Genomic DNA, 23,440 nt, shown 5'->3' on the forward strand with positions numbered 1-23,440 from the left:
ACTCCCTCAACGCTAGGCCTGGGACTTTACCCAACGTGAATTTATGTTATGCTTACAAACAATGGCGGACCGTTACCAAGGAGATCGCTTGTGGTAAGGCTAATATTTTTACGGTTTTAGCTTTATATGAGATGATTTTAAATAGACGTAAAGAAATTTTCGATTGTATCAGAAGACAAACATACAATTATTTAACTTAATTTGAAATATACTGCGAAGGCATCGAAGAATGACAGAAAACAACAATAACACCGAAATCTCGCAGCAGACGCCAATGAACGAGACTTCATCTTATGGGCTGGAGGAGTGAGGTAAGGATAAGTAGTTTCTAAACTTTTTAACTTTTATGAAAAACTTTGTCTTATTTGGGTAAAACTTCATCTGAATTCGTACGTTTTACTTCTTTTGACTTCTAACCGTTTAACATGCTTTTACATTCGGAAAAACCTTCGGTATAAAATTGTGACAGTTTTGTACTTTTCACCCCAAAAAAGGTAGAGTATCGTAGTATGTTATCGAAGTACATGTACACATACTGCTATGTATCACAGGTCAGAATAGGGTGCGTAAATTTTGATTGTTTGCCAACCACATTATTTTTTTTTCTTTTATACATATTTAGGAGTTTATAGATAAGTTTACAATATTTTTTGTATCACGCTTGTATATTGCCCCATTGAGCCTGTACCGTAGATTTTGGAACATAAGCATATCTCTGTGGACTTTTTAAAAGTCTTCTTTTTTTTTTGCATGGAAAGTGTGCAATTTTAACTTTCTTTCAATTTTTCATTGTGCTGTTTAGTATCTTTAATTGATAATAGGTCAACCTCAGCTATTTAATTTTTCATTACGCAGTAAGCCTATGTTATTTTATCAGTTCGAGAGAAATATTAATGTTTCAAAGTTCATTTTGATATGACAAAATTATTCTGGAGCAGTGGCCCTATTTATGCTGTAAAAAAAAAATCCTGAACAAAATTGATACACTACAATGTAGGCCACTTTGGATATGATTAAAATTTGCAGAATTGCGGTTTTTTTTTTCCAACCACTCAGTCAGTGAAGTGGATCATTGTTTCAAGATTTTTGTTCTTTTTCATTCTTGTTAGAATGTAGAAGGATTTTGCAAGGTGTACACGCATGGTCAATTTAAAAGGACTATAACCCATAATTGTTTGAGTTGTTATAGAAACTAACTTCATTTAGTCCTCAAACGTGTGGGATCATGCATAATCTGGTAAAGCCACCTTAAATTTACAACAACAATGTCGTTTATCTTTTTTTACCTGACTTGATATAAATTTCTTTGTTTGAGGTTATCCATTGGTAATTGTCATAGTTACTATATACCTTTTGTCTCAAAAAATTTGAACTTTAAAAGATTAGTCTTGAATTTACCCAACGGAGCTGGCACTCAACCAACAAATTATTTTATTCGTGTCTTTTCATAATATTGTGCTTTATTAAACAGTAAATGTTATATTCTTTTAAAAAATTAAATAGTGCATTGACCAGAGTTTTAAAACACAAAGTCTCTTAAGATTAATGATTTTTTTTTGTGTAAAAAGACTATGTTGGGTTTGAGGACTCCTGTGTTAAATCCATTCTTTAATTAAATGTACTTCAGTCGCAAATCACAAGGTATGTGTTTTTTCTCTCATTGTCTCTTGAGGTATTTTTGAAAGAAAATCAACATATGTATTGCAGCAATTTGTTGCTCATTCACAGGCACATTGTATGACTGTGCCCAATTTTGCCAAGATCCTAATTACCGGTAATGAATATGTCTTTCATTAAGAGTTTCTTAATTAAGAGTTTAACTTGATTATGATGAAAGTTTACATGTTTGTCATGTATACTGTTTGAAGTTTGGCAAACTACTGCAACTTTGATTATCCCTAATTGGATAATCTATATATCTATATATCAGAGAATGTGATATTTAATGTTTAAAAGTATAATCATTTCAGATTTGCTATTTCAATATTAATTAATCTATGTAGAATTGTATTGTATTATAGATAAGAAATGACTTATATATCCTGACATCAGTATTTATCATTTGTATGTATACTTAAGTAAATGATATGAATTAATTGATTAAAACAGATAGGTTTAAAATATTGGGCACCTCAACTGAATATTTGTAACATTATTTAGTAAAGGGAAAATATTGCATAAAGTTTTATATATATTAAAAGGTTTTGCAAACTCTAAATTCCATTGATAATTAATCTATATTTTGAGTGTAAGAATCAGCTGCAATTGAAGTCTCCATGCGTACATTAGAAATTTTGTTAATTTAGAATGAGCATTCAATTATATTTCACCACATATGCAGATCTACTTAGTGAATATTTTGTGCAAATCAATGCTCTAAAAAAGGCGAGGAACATAAAAAAAAAACAATCGTATTAAAACTTAGCTTTAACACAATAAGGTGAAATATCTAGAGAAGTTTTTTCACTTCCTTATTGGACTTTTTCACTATGTATATTTATAACAAAAAAAAAAATGCCAAGGAGGAATGTTTGGGCCTATAAACTTTCTCAGGCATATTCAGTCCTCTCTTGCAGTTAAGAGTTATTGTTTTATTAATAAATGAGTACTAAGTTCAAAACAATAGGATTTATGTGTGGCAGTAGACCAAAATTGTCAATAATGTCCATAATCCTCCATAAATTTAACATTCCATTTAGTAACAACTTGTTTATTTCTTATCAAAACATATTTGTTCTCTCATCATGTTTAGTATGTCTGGAATTGAAAAACAAATGTACCAGTAAAATTCTTAATATTTTATAACAATCAAATGAATATCTTAATTAAGATATACTTGTACATGTATGACAGTATTTTTGAAACAGTTTGATTAGATGCTATGACAAGTTTTGGTATGAAAGCAGATTTTTCTTATTTTTATTGTCATATATAAGTAAGCTTTAGCGAAACTGGGCCCTGCATGGTTTCTATCATCATGGCACATATTACCTAATAGTATAGGTATATGGTATTATTTAGTTTTTTAAAAACTTGCAGACATTCCCTTTTTTCTTTCAATTTATTATGCAAAAAAATAGTTTGCCAATATATCAATAGTTTCCACTGGCAACTTCAAACAATAAAGGAGAATTCCTTTTCTCTCTACTTCGCTAAATAAAACATGACTGACCCCTGGCTTTGTCAATAATGAACAACCTTTATAGTATGCTGAAAACCATGATCAATTTGATGCATTTTTAAATTCATTGAAATAAATCAAAGGTATGCAATATAACATGGAATTCATATTCAGCTTTTATTCATTTTTTCTATGAAATAAGCACTACCTTTTTTAATATTTGACAAGTAAAGCATGAAATAACTTGGAATTTATTAATAATAAAGTATTTCTGATATTCATGTAGGTATAAAAATATACTTCTCTGAATTTTATATACGATTATTAATGTTCACATATGATGTGACCAATGAGCAACGAATGAGTGTAAATTAATTGTTGGAAAATACAATTAACTGTGAATCTATAAGGATATTTTGAACTCGGTATGGATATCCAATAATCCACCATCCAGATAAATTTCCTGCCTTCTGCCGAAAGAATAGGTGTCTGTATTATTGGTCCATTTGTAGAATTATCAGGTTATACAAAAGACAACAATTAAATCTTCTCATGTGCGAACATTTTCAGTTGACTAGGTAAAACAAAAAAAATATTGTGTAGAACTGCTGAGTTTGTCAGTATCAACATGTCTCTGTGTCAGATGATTGATTTCGCTTCATTTCATTGTTCATTCTACTTTGGGACCTAGGCATCGTTATAGCAACTCAGAATTATTTATGCATGCCTGTAGTTGCACACTAGTCAGGTTGTCATGGAAATGGCCAAATTCACAGGTATATTGAACACAGGTATTGAATACCTAATAATAATTTGATTTGGTGTAAGCGAATAGGAATCCAGCGTCCTGGGACATTAGTTCAGTAAGAGAAACTGGTGGTAGTGTTTGCATGGAAACTGGCTGCTGAATTAGCTTTTATTGATATATCCATACATTTTATCTCCTGGCATGAATAGTTAGACTTACCTGTAAAATACTTCCAGGACCGTGTACATTTAAGCAGGTAAAAAAAAAATTATTGACTAAACTAGCTCGAATAGCAGACTTGCAGATTTTGCTAATTATCTTAATAAAAACAGGAGTTAGAGGTTAAGAATTTGTTTTTAACCTGTAAATTGATGTGCAATTCTGCTAATATTGTTTGCATTTTTATTGCAATGGTCTTAGAAATATAGATAAAATTTTCTAACTTTTTGGACTTATATTGCTTAAAATTTTCAGTATTATGCATTTCTGTTGTATTTTCAGTGTGGAAAATAAAAGTATGAATTTAGTATACATTGATTGATCATTCAGACATCAGGTTCATTAATATAAAGAAACTAGTTAATAAAATCAAATTCCAAATTGCTGTACAAGTTGATATTTAAAAGATTAAAATTTAATTGCACGTCAGGTCCATTTTTCATTTGAATTAACACTTAAACTTTTGTTTTTAGATATACTCAGTGGTTATGATACAAAACATGCTGAGTACCTTATATATTTGAAGCATTTTGACAGTTTATAAAAGGAAAATGAATCTACATCTGACACATAAATCAGTTCTTTCAAAATTATGTAAAAATGGTTCATGGTAGTTCATTAGCTGATTTAAGCATGCATAATATAAATTTTTCATGAATTTTGACATACAGCAAAATCTTTCTCTCTTTTTTTTTTTTAATGACACATCCTTAATCACAAATGATTTACCGTCCAACTGTTCCATTTTCTTTAAAGTAAAGACACTCAGTTACTTTTATACATCAACATGTACTTATATTCAACATAGGTATAAATAAGTTTAATCAGAGGAAGGAAAAAATGGTATACATCATAATTATGCTTTGCCAGATTGCCACCATACTTGAAAAAACGTTTTCCTTTTTATTGGATTTTGATGATGTTTTAATTTTGTTTTTGCAGGAAAGGAGAAAAACTTTTCTTCTCCAGATATGACTGCGAAAATGAAAGTAAGAACTCTTGACGCCATTTGTGCCAAATTAAAATCATTGAGTGGGGAGGAAGGTTCCGATGTTGTCTCGGAGCTCGAGATTTCCGAGCAAGAGAATAGTATACCTCTATTGAATGAGAGTGACACGAACAACGCGGAGAGTTTTAGAGATGAGATTTTGGAAAGTAAAAAGTATTTGATAGACAAAGAATCAGAAAAGAAAGGTGCCGGGTCATCTAGACGGAAAAGTCGAAAAGCTGCAGCCCCAAGAAATATTGCTCAGGTACGGGAAATTCTCGACAAATTGGACTGTGCTGATGAGAACGATGAACTGGCCGAATACGAAATAAACAACCAAAATACGGACTTTCCGCCTGAGGAGGATGTAAGCCTTGAGGAAGAGGATAGTATCGTAAGAAAAGATTCGGCCAAGACCGTGCATAATGACGCTGACAATAGTCCAGTCTCAGCTAGTATCAACAATTCTTTACAAAACAGAAAACAGTCACGAAAACCACTCAAGTCAACGCAGTCATTCAGCACGCCAGGTAACACTGCAGCACCTCTGGACCTCTCTGTGGCCAAATCAACAGAGGACAGCAATCATTCGGAGAAAGATTTTCAGGAATTCAATCAATCTAGTCAGTCACTGCCTAATGCCAGTGAACATCAAGCTGTTTCTCAATTGGAAATGACAAGTAATCCCCAGAAATCGGCTTCATCTTCCTCTTCTTCTTCCTCAAAGTTCAAACTTGCAGAAAAAACAGAGAAGCAAGAAATGACAGTATTAAAAGACTATGCCGAGTCGACGATGAACGAGCTGTTATCAATGTATGGGTTCAGTGCGGGATCAGGAGATTCTCTTGTACAGCAGATTCCTTCCAATAACTTTACATCAAATCAAATTCTTCATAAGCAGAGTCCACAGCCAGTGCCAAAAGTACAAAATAGCAAACCCATTCCTCCCCTCATCCCCTCCCCATCCGCCGATTCAGTGTCCCCCGACACCGTGATATCTACAGAGAAGAAAGGCATCTACACTAGTTATGTCAGTCCATCGGTTAACAAAAGTAGTCAGTCCAACAAGAACGCCAAGAATACCAATAATGAAGGTAAGTTTTGTTTTTTTTTGGAGAGGAGGAGGGGGGGGGGGCTGTTCCCTAAAAACACACACCAACCCTTCTCCTAATACTTAGGGGACTAAAAAGTAGATTTATGTGCAATTACAAATGCAGTAGGTTGCAGAAGGTCTAATAAGTAAATAAGTCTCTTGTTCTATTTGTCACTTAAAAAAACTTTTATTCAAGATTTGATTGGGTTTATGTATTCAATTTTAGAAAACTCTTAACGTGCACTAATCATTAAAAAAAACAACAAAAGCGGGATATCAAAATCATTAATATGATGAATCATCTATTTTGTAAAATTCTGGAGTGGAACATGATCAAGAATCATATGACTTGCACTATACAGGCATTATATCAAAGACAAAATTCAGTTATGTAAAGCATTCCTTTAACACATAATTTTTCTTTAGTTATATAGCTCATAGTATTGATTCTATATTTCTTGTCAAAATTGCTTATTTATCAATGTATTGATTTGAAATTTCTAATTCATGACATGTCTAAACAAAGTGCGGTTAAGTCGTAACACAGCGATAAATGAACAAAAATTCTTGGCTAGCTTCAATGTAAAATCCTTTATAACCCAAACTATTGAACCATATTGCCTTGGCAACCCAAAACATTCTATTGTGTAAATATCTTTTAAAAGACCGATTCTTAGTTCTGGTCAAATAACTTTTTCAAAAATACCCAAACTTGTTATTTAAAATAAATCCATTTAAAAGGCCGTTTACAGACTTAAAAATCTATATCGCATGATTTTGGGTCAAAGACGATAAAATAACATGAAAGAATAGAATCAATTCAAGCATTTAGGAATTATTTAAAAATATACCGAAACAGTATGGGGGCTTATATTTGTGGGTAATATTAAATTTCGTGTAGCGTTTAATTATTATAATCTCTAGAGCTACTGTAATTTGTCATTAGGTAATATCAGAACAGAAGTTTTTTAAACATGCTTTTATGAAGTGTGTTGTCTTAAAAAATAATCAAAGGCTTATAGTATTGAACTTATTGCATCAAGATTATTCCATACTAGATAAATTAGACATGAGGTGTGATACCCATATAGACCTACATTTCAAAACTGCTTAATGCCAAACATCGCAAAAGCACTTGTGACGTTATTCAAGTTTTTGTTATCTGTTTGCATATGTAGTATTTGTTCTTCATTTCACCAGGCCCAACAATTTTAAAGTCAGCATTTCAAATAATTAACCAAAAAACAGCTAGAGCTGAAATCTACTTATTTACATAATCATTATATATAGGTAAACAATTTTGAACATTCCAAAAATCCTGTGGTTTAAGTCATAAAGCTATACATGTACTGAGATTCTTAGCAGTGAGATTTTTAGAAATCAGGGATGGGTCAATGAGAAAATCTGAAGTGTTTAATACCAGTAATGTTAGACAAGATTAATAGTGTTAATATGTACATCCCCCATTGAATCTGAATCAGAAATAAAATGAGCAATGCACTCCACAAATCTATAGCATTTTATTGATTCAAAATTGAGAGAATCTCCTTAAAAAAAGTGAAAAATATGACTTGAAAGTTTTTTTCATAAATATGTTCTTACACAAATCTTAAATTATTTTTGGGTGAATATGATAGTCTTAAGTGATTTTCAAATAATGAATTTGTAGATAGGATAATTTTGTCAACATAACATTTTTGTTCTTAAGGAAAATCTCAAAAATGAAGGGGAAAAAAACCCCACTTTCACGTGTGTGTAATGATTCATTGTCAGAAATATTTTATAAATTGTTTTTATAAACACATCTATTGTTTGATATTTTTGGTTCCTGTCCGGTATCATTGCACAAGAATTGAGGGTTTCAAAAGGGTATAGAATTATTTTCCATAGCCAGACGAAATATGCACCATATTTTGGAAATCAAAATGCAGTATTAAAATAACTAGAGTATTTCAAAATGCATAGCATGATCTAGATTGGCAGCTGCCAAATAAATGTACATTTTCAAATCCAGAACATTTTTACATTAAGACTACTTTTTAGGTAAGGTTATATTTAAATAGTTTGCATTGAGTAACTACTGTAAAGGATTCAGTATTCTGAGAGAGAGAGAGAGAGAGAGAGAGAGAGAGAGAGAGAGAGAGAGAGAGAGATTTTGTCCCTATTTAGGAAAATCAGATGTCAAATAAAAAACAGAGACAATGATTTTTGTATGAACCAGGTAAGTTCATTGTTGAAATATAAAGTAAACATTTGGTATATTTTTCATCCAAACTTTCTGAACCGGATGACAGAGTTTAATGGGAGAAATGTGTTTAATTTTTGTTAAAAAGTAAAGTATTAAAGTCATTTCTGAAATATTTATGGATAGGTCATGTATAATTTTTCTAGATTAAGGTTGTTAGCTTCGATTTTGTTTCTTTTTAGTACCATATTTTTTTTAATTTAGTTGTCAAATTGAAAAGATACATGGTTTGCATTTTATATATAACTTAGCTATGCAGAAGTGCAGGATTTATTGAATGTGTGAAATTACAGTACTAAATAACTCTTTTTAGAAGTTCCACCCTATCTTTAATGTTATTAAGCATTATTTCTGTTGAACCCCAACAATTCTATGCTACTTGTCCTAATGAGTTGAAATGAAATGAGAATCAAAGAGGCTGGCCTAGGAATATGAAGTTAAGATTCCCAAAGTCACTTCTGTGCTTTAATTGATTGCCCGATACCATAGTTTGTACAAAAAAAAAAAAAACCTGACTGTTCTTCTTCATAAGTCATTGTTCTTAACGTGAGAACCAGGGTGAGATTTGATATGTACAGATTTTTTAATGATAAAACTCTTAAACTAGAATTCTTCGTTAAGAAGAGGTTTTGGGGATGCCAAGTCTCGTGATACTTCAAATTCATGTGAATTTCATTGTAAAATGGGCCATACTTAGTAGTTAAATCCTGTGTGAAAGTATATCCAGCTTTTCATAAGTTTGACATTTCTAATGCAATAAATTTATATAGGTCTAGATTACACCAAAGTTTGAGGGAATTTTGAGACCTGTCTTCCTTGGTTGGGAAAAAAAAATCAATAAAATTTCCGTTCAGAATGCATAATATACTTTCATTGCGATATATTTATTTTTTACACAAATATTATTTGCTATTTTGTCTTTTAAATGGTGTATGTGCAATTTGAAAAGGTAAAAATCTTTAGGTCCCTTTACTTTCTTTTGAGTTTATTCAGCTTTTACTGTGTGTTTAAAAGGAATGGTTGCCAATGGCACAGCTATTTATCTATAAAAGCCTGAATACATGTATAAAGAATGAATGTTTTGAAAATGTGATTGATCAATTTTTCCCAATTTGCCAAAATGAGCATTCGCTAATTTATCTACTTGAACAACAAAAGATTGATGGAGTTGCTAGGAAGATCTATTTCTATGTTTATTGTTGCTATGGTAGAAATGAATTATTTGCTCAAAAGATCTTTAAACATTTTTTAAGCGAATGCTGGATCGTCATTGGAAATTCACCAAAATTATTAAGGAATGATCAACATTGAATAAGTGTGTATAGGTAAAGGTAACCTTTAGCTTGAAAAGCTTGAAGTCTGACATGGCATACATGTATATGGTTGTCTTCCTAACACCCTCCCCCCACCCACCCATCTAAATGGGGGATGTGACCACCCCCCCCCTCCCCCCAAGTACATGCATTCATAGTTCCTGTCCTTTTTCCACATCTATGAAACTATGCCATAAGTATCATGACTAATTAAATATTTATATTAAAAAAAGAAATACTTGTTGAATCAATTAATGCTCCATAAAAAAATTGCCTTAATGCTTACTCCAAAAATCAATTTAAGTGTTTTAGATGTTTTGGGGGCAGCTGAATATATAAGATACTTGGCTAGTTTATGGCCATATTTCTTAATCATCCCAAACACTATAGATATATCAGAAGTATAACATTTTATTGTCATGTGTGATTTTGCAAGGATCAAGAAAAGAAAGACTAAAAGACTTTTTTGGATAATGAAAGTCTTAATTTATTGATGCAGTATTCTTTCATGAACTTATTGGTTCCTGAACTATCAGCTGTTGTTTTAGTTCTGCAGGTACACACTCTATAAAGTTTCTTCGATCTGTTTCATTGAATTATTAATTGAGTTGAGTAGATTCATGTGATATTAGATGTACATTGTCCATATCAAATTTCTTAGTTGCTCTCGCCACAAAGAGCTAACTCAGTCCCCTTCCAGCCGGCCATTGCTGCAATTAGATGGCAGAGTTCTTTTGATTTTTGTGTAGTGAGAGATACCCTGCTTTCCATTATGGTTACCTTTCCGCTATAATTGAAAGGCAGATTTGACTCGATCACTAAAGAAATGTCCAAATAAAATGGAAAATCAATATTATGTAAACCGGGACTCCAAATCCATCGATAATTTTATTTATAAATATTGGTTTTGGTGTTTTATGTAACGTGAAAATCGTTTTCCAATATTAAAGGTGTTTCCATGGCAATCAGGCTATTTTTCAATAATTACTTAATGGGTTATGTTGGCAGCAATTCTGAAGGCTTTATGGCTGCATCAGAAAACAGCTCAATAACTCTTTTTATTATAGATTTCTAGCAGGAAAAATTGTAGATGAAGACAAATATTAAATGTTAACTCGTGTTTACTTAGAATTAAAAAATAACACACACCCTTTTTGTAACTGTGGGAATTATTTCATTCTTAAGAATTTTTGTCTCACATTTTAAATGTTTTTATCAATTCTTTCGGGGGAAAAAAGTCCTATTATCTAGCTAACCTAAAATCCACAATTTTTCAACCTTACTTATCAACTTAAGACTGTATATGATATGTACATGGGCCACAATTCAAATATTTGACCTGAAATTTAATGTTCTTATTATCCAAAATAAGTGGGTGTTTCAGCCTTACTGCCAGATACCATAGCAACTAAAGTTTGTCTTATCTTGACCGCCTTAACAACGTTATTTGTTAACCTAGGTTGTTAAAGGACACAATCTTTATCTAGCTATTTATGATTAAATGGAAAGTTGCAGTTTTTAAAGTCTAGATATATTTGAATGTTTTAAATCATTTGAAAATACCATTGTTGTAAAATTGAGAGTGATCGAAAGATGCTTACACAGCAAGTTTGGTTATTCAGGCAGTAGTATTTCAAAATATGGGCGATTGATCAACATGCTTAAATCTGTTTTAAAAGGTTCTGTTGAAACAAAATTAAACGTTTGTCTATCAGCTAGTTAACATTTAAAACCTTTTGATAGGTTTGATAGTTTTGCAAATTAAACAATGTACGATTATAAGCATATTTTATCTCATAATTTTAAATTATCAATAATTTATTTCATTTTTGGAAGGATTGTTTTTGCCAGATTGTTAAGGATTAGATATAAAAGTGGCCTTTGCTCAAGGCAACTGAAAACAGTAAGCCAGGATTTGTTACATGTACAAAATGATTGAATTGTAGGTACTGATTAATCAAAAAGAAGATATACAGTGATACTGCTGTCATCTTCTGCAATCAGCATTTTAAAAAAATTTGAAGTCAGAAATTGTAAATGACACTTGTGGGTTCATTCGTTCTACTTAAACTGATTTCTTATAATGACATCATGTGGCCATTTTTTTAAAAAATGGGCTTAAATTATAAATATTGCATTGGTAAAGATATGATTCTAGTTGCATGCTACATGTACTAGGTTGCGGACAAGTTATTTCAATACCTGGATAAAAGGTTGACATTTTTATCATAATGAACAAACATACCCTTTATGCATATTTAAAAGTTAGAATTTATCCATCATCTTCATATCAGCATCCTTCTAATTAATTAAATATGGCCTGAATGAAGTACATATGTACATAAATGGTCTGGCCCTCTATGCCACACCTAAACCATAACATTCAAGGTGTTATTTTTCATATTTACCGCGCCATTGACATTTTGAATTGTAAATTCGTATTTTTAGCAGTAAAATCTGCTCCTAAATTCTCATTGGCTAACTAACAAACAACTTGGGTCAATTAACATGGCGGGCAATTTCAAGTTGCAAAAAAGTTGCGAAATGAAAAAAATTAAATTAAAAATAGGGAATGGTCATAACTTGGTTACCTTTATTAACCCAGAGGTGAAAAGACACAGGTAGGGATCAAACTCGTAACATTCTGCACTCTGAGCCAATAAAGTATTTTCTTTTGGTCAAATTTGCTAATTTACAATGAACGCCTTTAAATTGAATTCTATTAGAATACAAAATATCAAAGTTTAATTTGTTTCACTTGAACATAAAGTTTATAACAAACATGAAACACAAGAAACTGTAGTTTCTAGATTGGCTGGGTTTTTGGTTGCTCCTTGTAAAATTTCATGGCATAATGACATTGCGGGGTTTGAAAAAATTTGGGAATGGTTCTCTACATGTGTGTAAGAGATTTCTGTTAGAACAGGTGCCTGTTTTTATAATCATCTTCCTAGATTCTGAAGAGGAGTATTAGTGCATGTATTATAAAGCTAATTATCTAATTCTTAATGACAAAAATGTCCCAAAATAATTTACTTTTAGCATAAAATCATGTCTAGTATGTAAATTCATGTTATTATACATTCAGAAAGGTGATGTCAAAATGATATATTTTAGAAAAGTGACTAGAAATTTCTTAAAATGACAGAAATGGTGTTTTTGGAGACAAGAAAAACTGTTGAGGAAACGTTCTTTGATTATCTGTCAGCTATCACTGATTGGCTAGGTCTATTTTAATGAAAAATGACATTCTTTGATAAGTAATTTTCCTTTAATAAGATAGAAGAAGCACGATTGAAGCAACTTCCACCCTAACCCTTCGTAGAATTAAAATAAATATTTACTTTATTATATTTTGCTTAGTTAAAGAAAAACACAATAATTATTATGATTTTTACTTTTTTTCTACACATTGTAAAATTCATTACATATTTGCAGTTTTATTGCCCTCGGCGTAAGTGTTTTTTTTTAGTTAATTATTGAATTTTTTATATTTATCTTAAAGAAATTTTAGATAAAGTAATTCCACATTATTCACAATTTTTGCAGTAACCTTGTGGTACCAAGGTATCCATCATGAATTATTGAATGTATGTAAATATGAAAACAAGTAACATCTAAACATTTGTCATTGCCAGCCTCTTTGACATCAATGATTTGAAAGCTAATGAAGTCTCTTTTAAATTTAATGGTTGCCTATATATTATAGTGACGGTAGTTCACTTTATAGACTGAATCCTTTATTCATGAATTGAAAGGTAATGTAACTTTAAAATCAATAAAATTTTAAGAAAAAAATTATAGGGGTTAAAAAATTTTAGTTTGAAAGAGTGTTTTCTATATCTTAGAGATATATGCTCTGTAATAGTTATTATTGAGTTACATAGATTACGGTAAATCTTTATCATCTAGCTGCTGTCATCTTTATATTGTCTTCATCTATCTAGTAGAATAAATTTGATAAAGCAGTAGTTGGAATTGCATAGCTACATTTTTTGCCGATTACTGCAACTGAAAACGAAAAGGTATATATAGATGTAATAATGCTGCAAATGAAATAAATTGCTTTAAATGCCAACCTTTTTCTCGCAAAACTGATTAAAATGCCAAGTTTGGAATTTTTGGTAAAAGCAACAACCTTGCATGATGCAGTTTAAAATCGGAGAATTTTGATGTGATTGAACTCATATTACATCCAAAATATTTAGGCCATGCAGGCTCGCATACATGACCGACCTTCGTAAGGACGTTTAGAATGCAGTATCAGGTGCTCGCAACTATTTTGCAAAATATACAATTAAATCAGCCATATTAAACAAAAACATATTTGTGCTATGGATATTAGCAATGTACTACATTGTAGCAGAGTTTATTAAAGCATTTCTGAATCATATGTTTAACATACATATATAGGCATATTATTTGTGGAACTCTGAAGAATAAAAGGGAAAATAGAATTTGGAGAGAAGTATATAAGTTGTATTGGTACTAACTAAATAACAAAGATCCATTAAATGTTGGGGTTTTTTTTTCAATTAATGCTTAATAGGGGGTTTCTCTGTCTTTGACAGTTAAAGCTGTTCTAATGTCTGTTATTTCGTATTATTAAGGAAGTCGGCATTATTTTTCGGTGGTAAATCTTGACACCTTTTCTGGTGATATATTGGTCTATATGTCATGTGATCGTGTTTCAATGTCTATTGTAGATGCAAAGTGAACTAATTGTTATTATGAATTAAGTCCTACCAAGTTAATTAATCAATAATTAATATAAGTTAAATAGTCAGTATATTGTCTTATAAGCTAGGTCACCAATTGTGAAAAACTTACACATGCTCATGTCGTGTAATTCATATAATTTATTTATAAGTATATATTGTTTATTGTGTATACAAAGAAATTGTTTGCACTTTATTTTGAAGTATAAAAAGTCCCCCCCCCCTTTTAAAGATATAAAGACTTTCACATTTGGTTTTAAGATACTCTTTTGCGAAATTTGTCAGATTCATTTACATAAGTGAAAATGAAATACATCTTTTTTTTTCTTCAAAATAAAATATTTATTCTTAAACATTATATGCAACAATTAATGTCAGAATTGTGGTGAAAAAATTCCACTTTTTGTTACTTTGCTATGAATAATGTAGTCTAGATTTGTGCGAAAATTAAATGAATTATTTTTCACAGGATACATATACAATTTTATCTGAAATTTTCTGTTGTCAGTTAGTACATTATTATAATGAAAGAATCCTTAATGTGTGTAACTTTATGTGCGGGGATTCGAAAATGAAATTAATCATACAAGCTAGCTAGATCATATAGTGGACACAACATACTTTATTCATGAAATTGTAGAAATTACATGAGAAAACGTTTTTAGTTGCGATGAAATTTTAAACTATTATTGATATACACATATACATACAGACCTCAGATTTTGAATCTAAAATTGTTTAGAACAGTTGATGAAAAATACACTACGTGAAGATTCTTTTGATATAGATTGCAAAAAGCCTAATATCAAATTATCTTTATTAAGGATAGCAAAATTGTTTTTTTTTTTTAAATATAGTTGCAATTTCTTTTTATAATATATGGTGTGTGGGGTCATTACTTGTCGATTAGATTTCTATCAAAAGTCATAATTATTTTACATTCTTTGTATTCTTCTATCATTCTGTCTTAATTATATGAAAATTAAGTCTATAAATCAAAATGTCACCTAGTCATGTTTTCATCATAAATTCTAAAATATTAAGTGAATTTCTTCTTTGGTTTTTGATTTTTAACAATATTATTCAAATGATGCTCCCATCTAATGTGAGAGCAGCAATTTCAGGTAAAAGAAGATAATATAAAGTCAGATTTTCTGTATATTTCCATTTAGACAAATTTAATATTCTAATTTTTCAAATTTGCAATTAAAATTCAGAGAAATTTATTAATTTCTTGACATATTGTCATTAAGTTATGTGCTGATGGTGATGGAAGGTTTTTATTATTAAATATACAAGATTTTGTCATTTTCGGTTGTTTCAAGAAAATTTATTTTCCATTGTGTCAAGGCGAGCTTTGTGAAAACTAGAATATCTTGTTTGATGTAGCTTGACTTATCAATGAACTCCTTTGTTTTTTTCAATATTTATGATAATGAATTATATACATTATAGATTGAAAAAATATATTTTAAAGAATACCAGCCTAATACAATTTCATTGAACACTTAATGGTTTTTACATTTTTTATATGCAATATGACTAATTTGCAAGTTTTTCTCAATAACAATGGAAATCTCTTACTGATTTATCAGGTTTTTGAAATACTGCCAAACCGAATAACATTGAATACGTACATGACGATGTCTTTTACTCGATTTCACAATTTAAGCTGTCATTTAAAAATGGAAAAACTTCACTTCAAAAAACCACACTTTGAACACACAAATTAAAGTTTTATTAATCTTTATTTTGTTGAACTTTGTCCAAGATTTGAAGTATGAACAAGAAAATTGAAATAATCTTAGTATCCCTATTTAAATGGGCATGACCACATACAAATTTAAGCCTAAAATTTTAAAATTTAGTTTTTCTAATTTTTTAAAAGACTAAGTATACAATGGTATCTAATGGTATTTCCAATGGGTAACCAAAAATTTGAATGCCAGTGTTGTCAATTAACAAACAAGATACAGAGAGCTTACAGTTCTTTTTTTTTGTGAAAGTAGTGAATATATAGATAGGAGAATAATCGAATGAAAAAAAAAATTGAGGCTTTAATTTGTCATTAAAGTACAGAAGCAAACACATTGAGAAGAATTGGCAATCCATAGAAGGAAATAATAAAGGAAAATCAAATGAAATTTAAGATTTCATTTTATTCATAATTTTATTCATATACATATGCATATTCATACAATAAATACCTTAGGGTCAAAGAGGGGTCATTAAGGGGGGAGGGGGTCAATTGTACATGGATTCTACAATTCACAGACAGAGAGAGAGAGAGAGAGAGAGAGAGAGAGAGAGTAAAATGCAATGAAAAAGTTATCCATTACTCAATTGTACATAGATTCTACAATTCAGAGAGAGAAAGAGAGAGAGAAAGAGAGAGAGAGAAATGCAATGAAAAAAACATCCAGGGTTTAAAATTTAATATCTACAATTCAAAGTAAATTTTTGCTAGATTGTCTATGCATTATTGTAAGATCGGAATATCTTTTCAGTGATCAAAGATGACAAGTTTACAAACAGTGCGGCCTATATTAAAGCAGTGTTCAACAACCAGAGTCCGGGCTCTCCGAGTCCCATCAAGCATCCGGGACTTCCGGACTACTCCAAGTACCTTAAGAGGTAATAGCAGTTTTAGGACACCTGGGACGGTTTCAAATCAATACTACCAGTATATAGCTAACTGTAATGTGGGAAAGAAATCATTTTCTCCTTTCCTTGGCAATCTACAATAAAACTCAGTTAAAGGAAAAATGCTTATAAAAAACTCACTCTTACAGTGTGTTTTCAGTTTCATTTCTACAGATGGCAAATGGTATTATAAACTTAATCAAATGTGAGGAAAAAGGCTTATGATTAAATTATATTAAGTTTTCAAGAAATTATAAAATAAAGTATGAATGCTTTTTGAATTAACCTTAAGATTCAGCAGTGGCGTGGAATGCAAAGTCAAGTACTGCAAGGAGCTGGGGTATCGGGAGCATTTCCACTGCATGGATTGTAACTTTCGGGTCTTCATCAAGAAAGAAGAGATGGTCCGCCACTACAAATGGCACAGGAAGAGAGAGGAATCCCTCCAGCATGGATTCATGCGGTACAGTCCCCTAGACGACTGCAGTCAGAAATACGGCACCTGTACCCACAATGGTCGGCAGACCCACTACCACTGTTTACAGGTTAGTCAACGCTGTAAACCACCATGAAGGATGTAGTACATGTACTGTAAACCAACTGTTATTCACTAGGACTTTTTTTGCAATCAATTGCATGGATTTGCAAATGATTTTAAGCACATAAAAGAGATGTCACCATAATGACTGGTTCATGGCAATCAAAAAATATTTGCAACAACAAGGTTTTAGAGAATCTTAATTTGCCAAATTTTCTCACACACAAATAAAAGTTGGATTACAGTGTCTGTATTGTAAAAGATAAAGATGCAGATGTCAGAGTTATCCTGTAAAATTAATATTCATTAATTTGGATAAAAACCTTTAATTATTTTTCAGTGAGAAATGAAATGCAGAAACATAATGTTCTTGAAATTTTATTTTACACAATCTTTGTATGATTTTTTACAGCAAGGCTGTGACAAAGTGTACATCAGTACATCAGATGTACAGATGCACGCCAACTACCACAGGAAGGATTCAGCCATTATACAGGAAGGTTTCCAGAGGTTCCGCGCCACTGAGGATTGTGGGACACCCTTGTGTGCTTTTTACGGACAAAGAACGACTCATTTTCATTGTCGAAGACCAGGCTGTAACTTCACTTTCAAAAACAAAGCAGATATGGGTATGTTTTTCAATCAGTGTTTTTAAGACAATAGTTATAAAGAGGGTCCTCAAAAAATGGTAATTTATGGCATATTTGTTTAAATTTATAGATGATTATATCAGATTTATTGAATCTGGAAGGGCTATTAGTTTGATTGCTAATTTGTGCAAACATTACAGTTGTCTTGAGCCACATTAAATTTTGTTAGTCTGTTTAAAGGGAAATAACTCTTGTTTCCTATAATTTCTATAGAAAAGCACAAGACTTACCACCAAAAGGATGAAGTGCTCGGCCGGGATGGATTTAAGAAGTTTATGAAGTATGAACACTGTGGATATATTGGATGTAGATATTCCAAACTCAGTAACCATATTCACTGCATTAGACCAGGTATGACTTAGTACTGGGTTCATGGGTATATCATTTTGTTAGTACATGTACATGTGACGAGGGATAGAATTCAAGTAAGGCACCTTTCAACTTCTTAGCTAGGCCATATTTAGGAAATTGCTTGTTTGCTGTGTCCAGATTCTGGTGATGTAAAAAAAAATAATTACCAGGTACCAAAAGTTACCCCCTCAAGATAAAAATACATGTAATACAATATGGAAATTGTCCATTAATGCTCCCATCCCATATTTTGTATGAAACATACACAAATCTAAATTGGAGATCTTAGTAGGATAAACAGGAAAAATTTGAAGATCAAAAATTCAAATACAAAGTAGGACTGCATATTAAATTGCATGATTTACAAAGGGGAATAACTCAAATTTTCACCTTTTAACTTAAAATTGAAACAACAGTTATATTTCCCTTATTTAGCAGTGTCTATGCATTTTTATACACATTGTGTACTTGATTTTTTGTAGTTTTTTTTTTCTCAAGGTTTTTTTTTTTTTCATTTTACAGGCTGTATTTACGTTTTGCATTCTACTGCTCAGCTGTTTTCTCATAAGAGAAAGCATGAACGGCGTGACTTTGAGACGGCCTACAGAAAGTACCGAGAGGACAGTAACGACATGGATTCTAGTCTACAGTACAGAAGTAATCTAGTGAGTGAGAATCAGTCCTTCACTAGTAGTCCACTCAGCCACATGTCCCTCCCCATTTCCATCAAAACGGAAATCAACGACGACGATTTCAAAGACGAGAGCTGCGACTCCAGAGTTCCCATGTCCGAACACTCCCTCGATGACAGTAACTCGGATGTAAAGAGTCTGAAGTCGGAGGAATCGGACAACAAAGAACTGGACAGGATGGAGGAGGAGGAGACTATGGTTCTGCCTCAGCACACAGACCGCCTCCGGGGAGAGAAACTGAATGACTCTCTGACCTTACCCATTCCTGTGTATACGAAGCAAGAAGAGAAACAGGAGTTTGCGGTGCAGGGAAAGATGTCTCTGCCTACACAGCCCAAAGTGGAGACTGGCATACCAGCACACTTTAAGCCAAGTTTAGCCCAAGGGTTGAATGTCCCCATCCCCCAACCAAATACACCGCTGCTGTTATCAAAGACTGCAGCTAACAACACTCAGGAGCGAAAAGAGAGAGATGAATCTTGGAAAAACTACCTCATCAGGTATTGAAACAAAATCAAAACACATTAATTTGTTTGCATTTTTGTACGAGTTGGAAGAATTGCTTGATAAACTTGTAGTAGTCAATTTATCTTCATTTTTTCGTCTTTTTCAATTATTTAAGGTACACAGCCAATGACCCGTGTAACTCTCGCTGTCAGTACCTTTACAAGGACCACTACCATTGTCGAGTAGAGGGATGTTTGGTGTTGTTCAAATCAAAAGATGGTGTCCGCGAACATGCCAGGTAGGTTCTTCAGTTGCATTACCATATTCATGAGGGCCAATTTTCGAGGATTTCTTAAATGGTCAGCAAGATATAATTTATGATTTTAGGGTTTGCTTCTGTCTTGATGATTTTATATGAATTTATTGATTTTTATTGATTTTTTTTTTTGGTGATAGATTTCATGAACTACAAGACCGTATCACCCCTGTAGCCTACGTTATGTATTCCGACACAGACACGTGCCCAGAGAACTGTCAGTACAGCAACAAGCAGAGACATTATCACTGCATCTGGGTAATGCATTGCATCAATTTCAAGTTCATATATATATGCCAACTTATAAAAGATAAACTAGGTTTCATTTGAATTTATTATTTCTTTTTGTAGTCTGGCTGCACACATGTTGTACCCCATGAAGGCCCCACATTTGGGAGACTTGAACACTATAGGATCCATGAGTATGCGCGCAGCTCAGCCGGAAAAACGTACAAGTCTTCGCCAAAGTCTGCAGAGGATACACCGCGTAAAAGAGGTCGACCACCCAAGTATCCCAGAAATACTATACCAGTTATTCCGAAAGTGGAACTGACAGAGTCTGAAATACTCAATCCCTCGTGTGAAAACCCGACGGTGATCAATGGATTTAAAAAGTTTGAAGAGGACAATCCCTGCCCAGACGAGTTGTGTTTGTACAGGGGGAAGGAACATTTTCACTGCGCTCGCCCTCGCTGCTACCAAGCCACCGATCGACTGGATGTTCTCAATTTGCATGCAAAAGATTTCCATAGCTTTGTGACCATTCATGAGGGCTTTGAATTCTTTGATAGAAATGTCAATTGCCGCAGACCGCATTGCCACAACAACAAAGCCAATCGCCACTTCCACTGTGTCAGACCCAAATGTGACTATTCCTTTGTTCGCCACAGCACCATGATGCAACACAACAAAAAGCATGAGAACACGGAAATAAATGGCACAAACAAAGAAGATCCAGTTCTCTCACTTACTGACAATACTTCCGTAGCTGGATTTATTCCCATTGCCCCTGCTGATGCCAAAGGCTTGATCAAAACATCAGGAACTTTTTATCCCTTGTCAAGCCTTTCATCAGGACAGTCCAGTGACAAAGTATCCACTGCAGTAGATGCCACCATTTTTCATCCGATGGCTGTGTCCGGGGCAATCACAGCTGTCCCTATGGTATCTGCAGGCATCACACCGACCATAATTACTGCTGCGACTGGAATGATATCCAGCACAGGACACCCTCTACCTTTGGCTGTTCTTCTACAACAAGGAGGAAACACCATTCCACAACCCACCTGGTCTGACCTGAAGAATAAGATGCATTACGGATTGGATCAGAACTGTGGGCGACCATTTTGCAAGCTAAAGAAGAAGGACCACTATCATTGTTTCGAGTGCAATCAAGCTTTCTCCGACATGAATAGAGTCAAGGCTCACATTTCAAAGCATGGATTGAAATTCGGAAAGAATGATTCCCAGCAAATCATTGGGAAAGCTGTCTGTCCCATTAACATTGCACCAAAGCCAGATCAAATACAAGCCATTATGAATCATGATCAAGGACACGTTCCAAGTAATGAGAGGGCGCATAGGTCAGCCCAGAGCTCTGATGATGAACATAACTCACTTGATGGGGAGCTGAATGCTTCAGATTCTCTTAATCTGAATCCTTCCACTTTCTCCAGTCTTATTGCCAAAGCTCAGAAAACTCACGGCACATCAGATCTTCAGAATAGTATGAATCTATATGAAAGTATGGATGGGAAATTAGTCATATCTGAAACTGAAAATAGCAACCACTATGAAGAGGAGAGTACTATGGATGAAAGTAGTTTAGAAGCCTCAAAAGAAGAGAGTAAAATGTCAAACAATGTCACAAGTATTTCTAAAAGATCAGGGAGGAAACGTATGAGAACCAGACATAATGATTTTGTGGACAGTGGTGAAATAGCAGTCAAGCAAAGAAGGATAAGTGATGGTGGAATAAGCACCAAAAGTGGCAAAGATGACAGCATTCCTGAAGGCTATATCCGCGTTCGACACAAGGATGACTGTAACTTTGTTAAATGTGCGTATCGCCAGGGCATCACACATTTCCACTGCACGCGCCCAGACTGTGGATACAGCTTCAGTGATCGTTCTCGCCTCATACAGCACACATTAAGACATGAGCGAATCGACAGTCTGACTGGTGGGGAAATGCAGCAGTTTCGTATGAACCAGCCCTGTGGACGCGATGAATGCGAGTACGAAGGCAAGGCTTCCCACTTCCACTGTCTCAAGTGCAACTACAACTGCACCGACTCCAGCAAAGTTCTCACTCACCGAAAATACCACACCAAGCTAGACAACATCAGCTCGCAGGGGTTCAAGAAGATCGGGGTCAATGAGAAATGCGAGGTCTCCAGGTGTCCCTACGAACTGAAGCAAACACATTATCATTGCATGAAGAGTGAATGTAACTATGCAGTGCTTGGTCCGGCGCAGATCGCGTCTCATAACATCAAGCATGCTAATGATCCATTGTAAAAGGTTTTTTAACTTTATAAGAAAATCGAAATACTTGGTCAATTATTTGCTCATCAGTATTAATGATGATAAGATGATCACCCACTGGTACTCTGTAATCAGGTCATCAGAAAGGAGTGATACTGTTATACGATTTTTCCACTACTCTACGTTGTATTTTAAAAGTATGATTAATTCATGTACCTACTTGATAAATCACATTAACACCCAAGCATCAGCCACCAGCAAATCTTGCAAGTGGATATTTATGTAAGAATACTAAAGTATTGATATTTAGCCATGCGATTTAGTTTTTAAGCCTACACATTTTAACGATTTTTTTTTTTTAATTCAGACTGGAGGCAGTGTTGAAGTAAATCATATTTTCACATTTAGAGATCTCTATCCTCTTGTATAGAATACAGAACTTCATATATGTTCGTATAAATATATATTTACAATATTGAAACCTGTGATGATGGAAAAGGCATTAAATGCTGAAATGTTGCACTGCAAACATTCCACATAGTGATAGATAAACAACATTCCTTGCTCATTAGTACATTCCCCTGCCCTCCCCTTTTTTTTTTTAAATCGGCTGGCCATTACATTCCTGTATATTGTCTATTGACAGTGTTATTTTTGTTAACTATAACAGAACCTGACATTCCAATATTCAATGGTTATGAACAAATCATTGCAAACAATGGTTATACTGCTGAGAAAAAGCTGAAAGTGCGATTTTTTTGTTTAAGAAATCCAACAGTATTATCACTGTAGCTCCTGTCACAATCTTTGATTCATCATCATTAGAGACTTATTCTGTGTATTCCTCCACCCTTGCACCCACCAGTGAATA

At 33.0% G+C, this 23,440-nt stretch overlaps 1 protein-coding gene across 5 annotated transcripts; it reads left to right on the plus strand.

The window, feature by feature from the left end:
- The first annotated feature begins 1 nt into the window (after nt 1).
- On the plus strand, nt 2-22,604 carry LOC128187261 (zinc finger protein castor homolog 1-like). 5 transcript variants are annotated; one of them, XM_052857571.1, is made up of 11 exons: nt 2-93; nt 220-311; nt 5,031-6,170; nt 16,953-17,079; nt 17,381-17,633; nt 18,039-18,255; nt 18,490-18,627; nt 19,150-19,819; nt 19,942-20,064; nt 20,223-20,340; nt 20,434-22,604. In XM_052857571.1, exons 3-11 carry the CDS (start codon nt 5,060-5,062, stop codon nt 22,600-22,602), a joined length of 4,926 nt encoding a protein of 1,641 aa, XP_052713531.1. In that variant the 5' UTR covers nt 2-93; nt 220-311; nt 5,031-5,059; the 3' UTR covers nt 22,603-22,604. The 5 variants fall into 5 exon arrangements, with proteins under 5 accessions (XP_052713531.1, XP_052713533.1, XP_052713530.1 ...); XM_052857573.1 differs by lacking the exons at nt 2-93; nt 220-311 and adding an exon at nt 1,024-1,237; XM_052857570.1 differs by lacking the exons at nt 2-93; nt 220-311 and adding an exon at nt 1,474-1,641.
- The last annotated feature ends 836 nt before the right edge of the window (nt 22,605-23,440 follow it).

The sequence above is a fragment of the Crassostrea angulata genome, chromosome 6, assembly GCF_025612915.1.
Source record: "Crassostrea angulata isolate pt1a10 chromosome 6, ASM2561291v2, whole genome shotgun sequence".
NCBI lineage: Eukaryota > Metazoa > Mollusca > Bivalvia > Ostreida > Ostreidae > Magallana > Magallana angulata.

Coding starts and splice junctions, on each gene's coding strand:
- LOC128187261 (XM_052857569.1), top strand. CDS start 1,738: ATGACTGTGCCCAATTTTGCCAAGATCCTAATTACCG. Junction 17,634..18,038: donor CCCACTACCACTGTTTACAG/GTTAGTCAACGC, acceptor GATTTTTTACAG/CAAGGCTGTGACAAAGTGTA. Junction 20,341..20,433: donor GACATTATCACTGCATCTGG/GTAATGCATTGC, acceptor TTCTTTTTGTAG/TCTGGCTGCACACATGTTGT.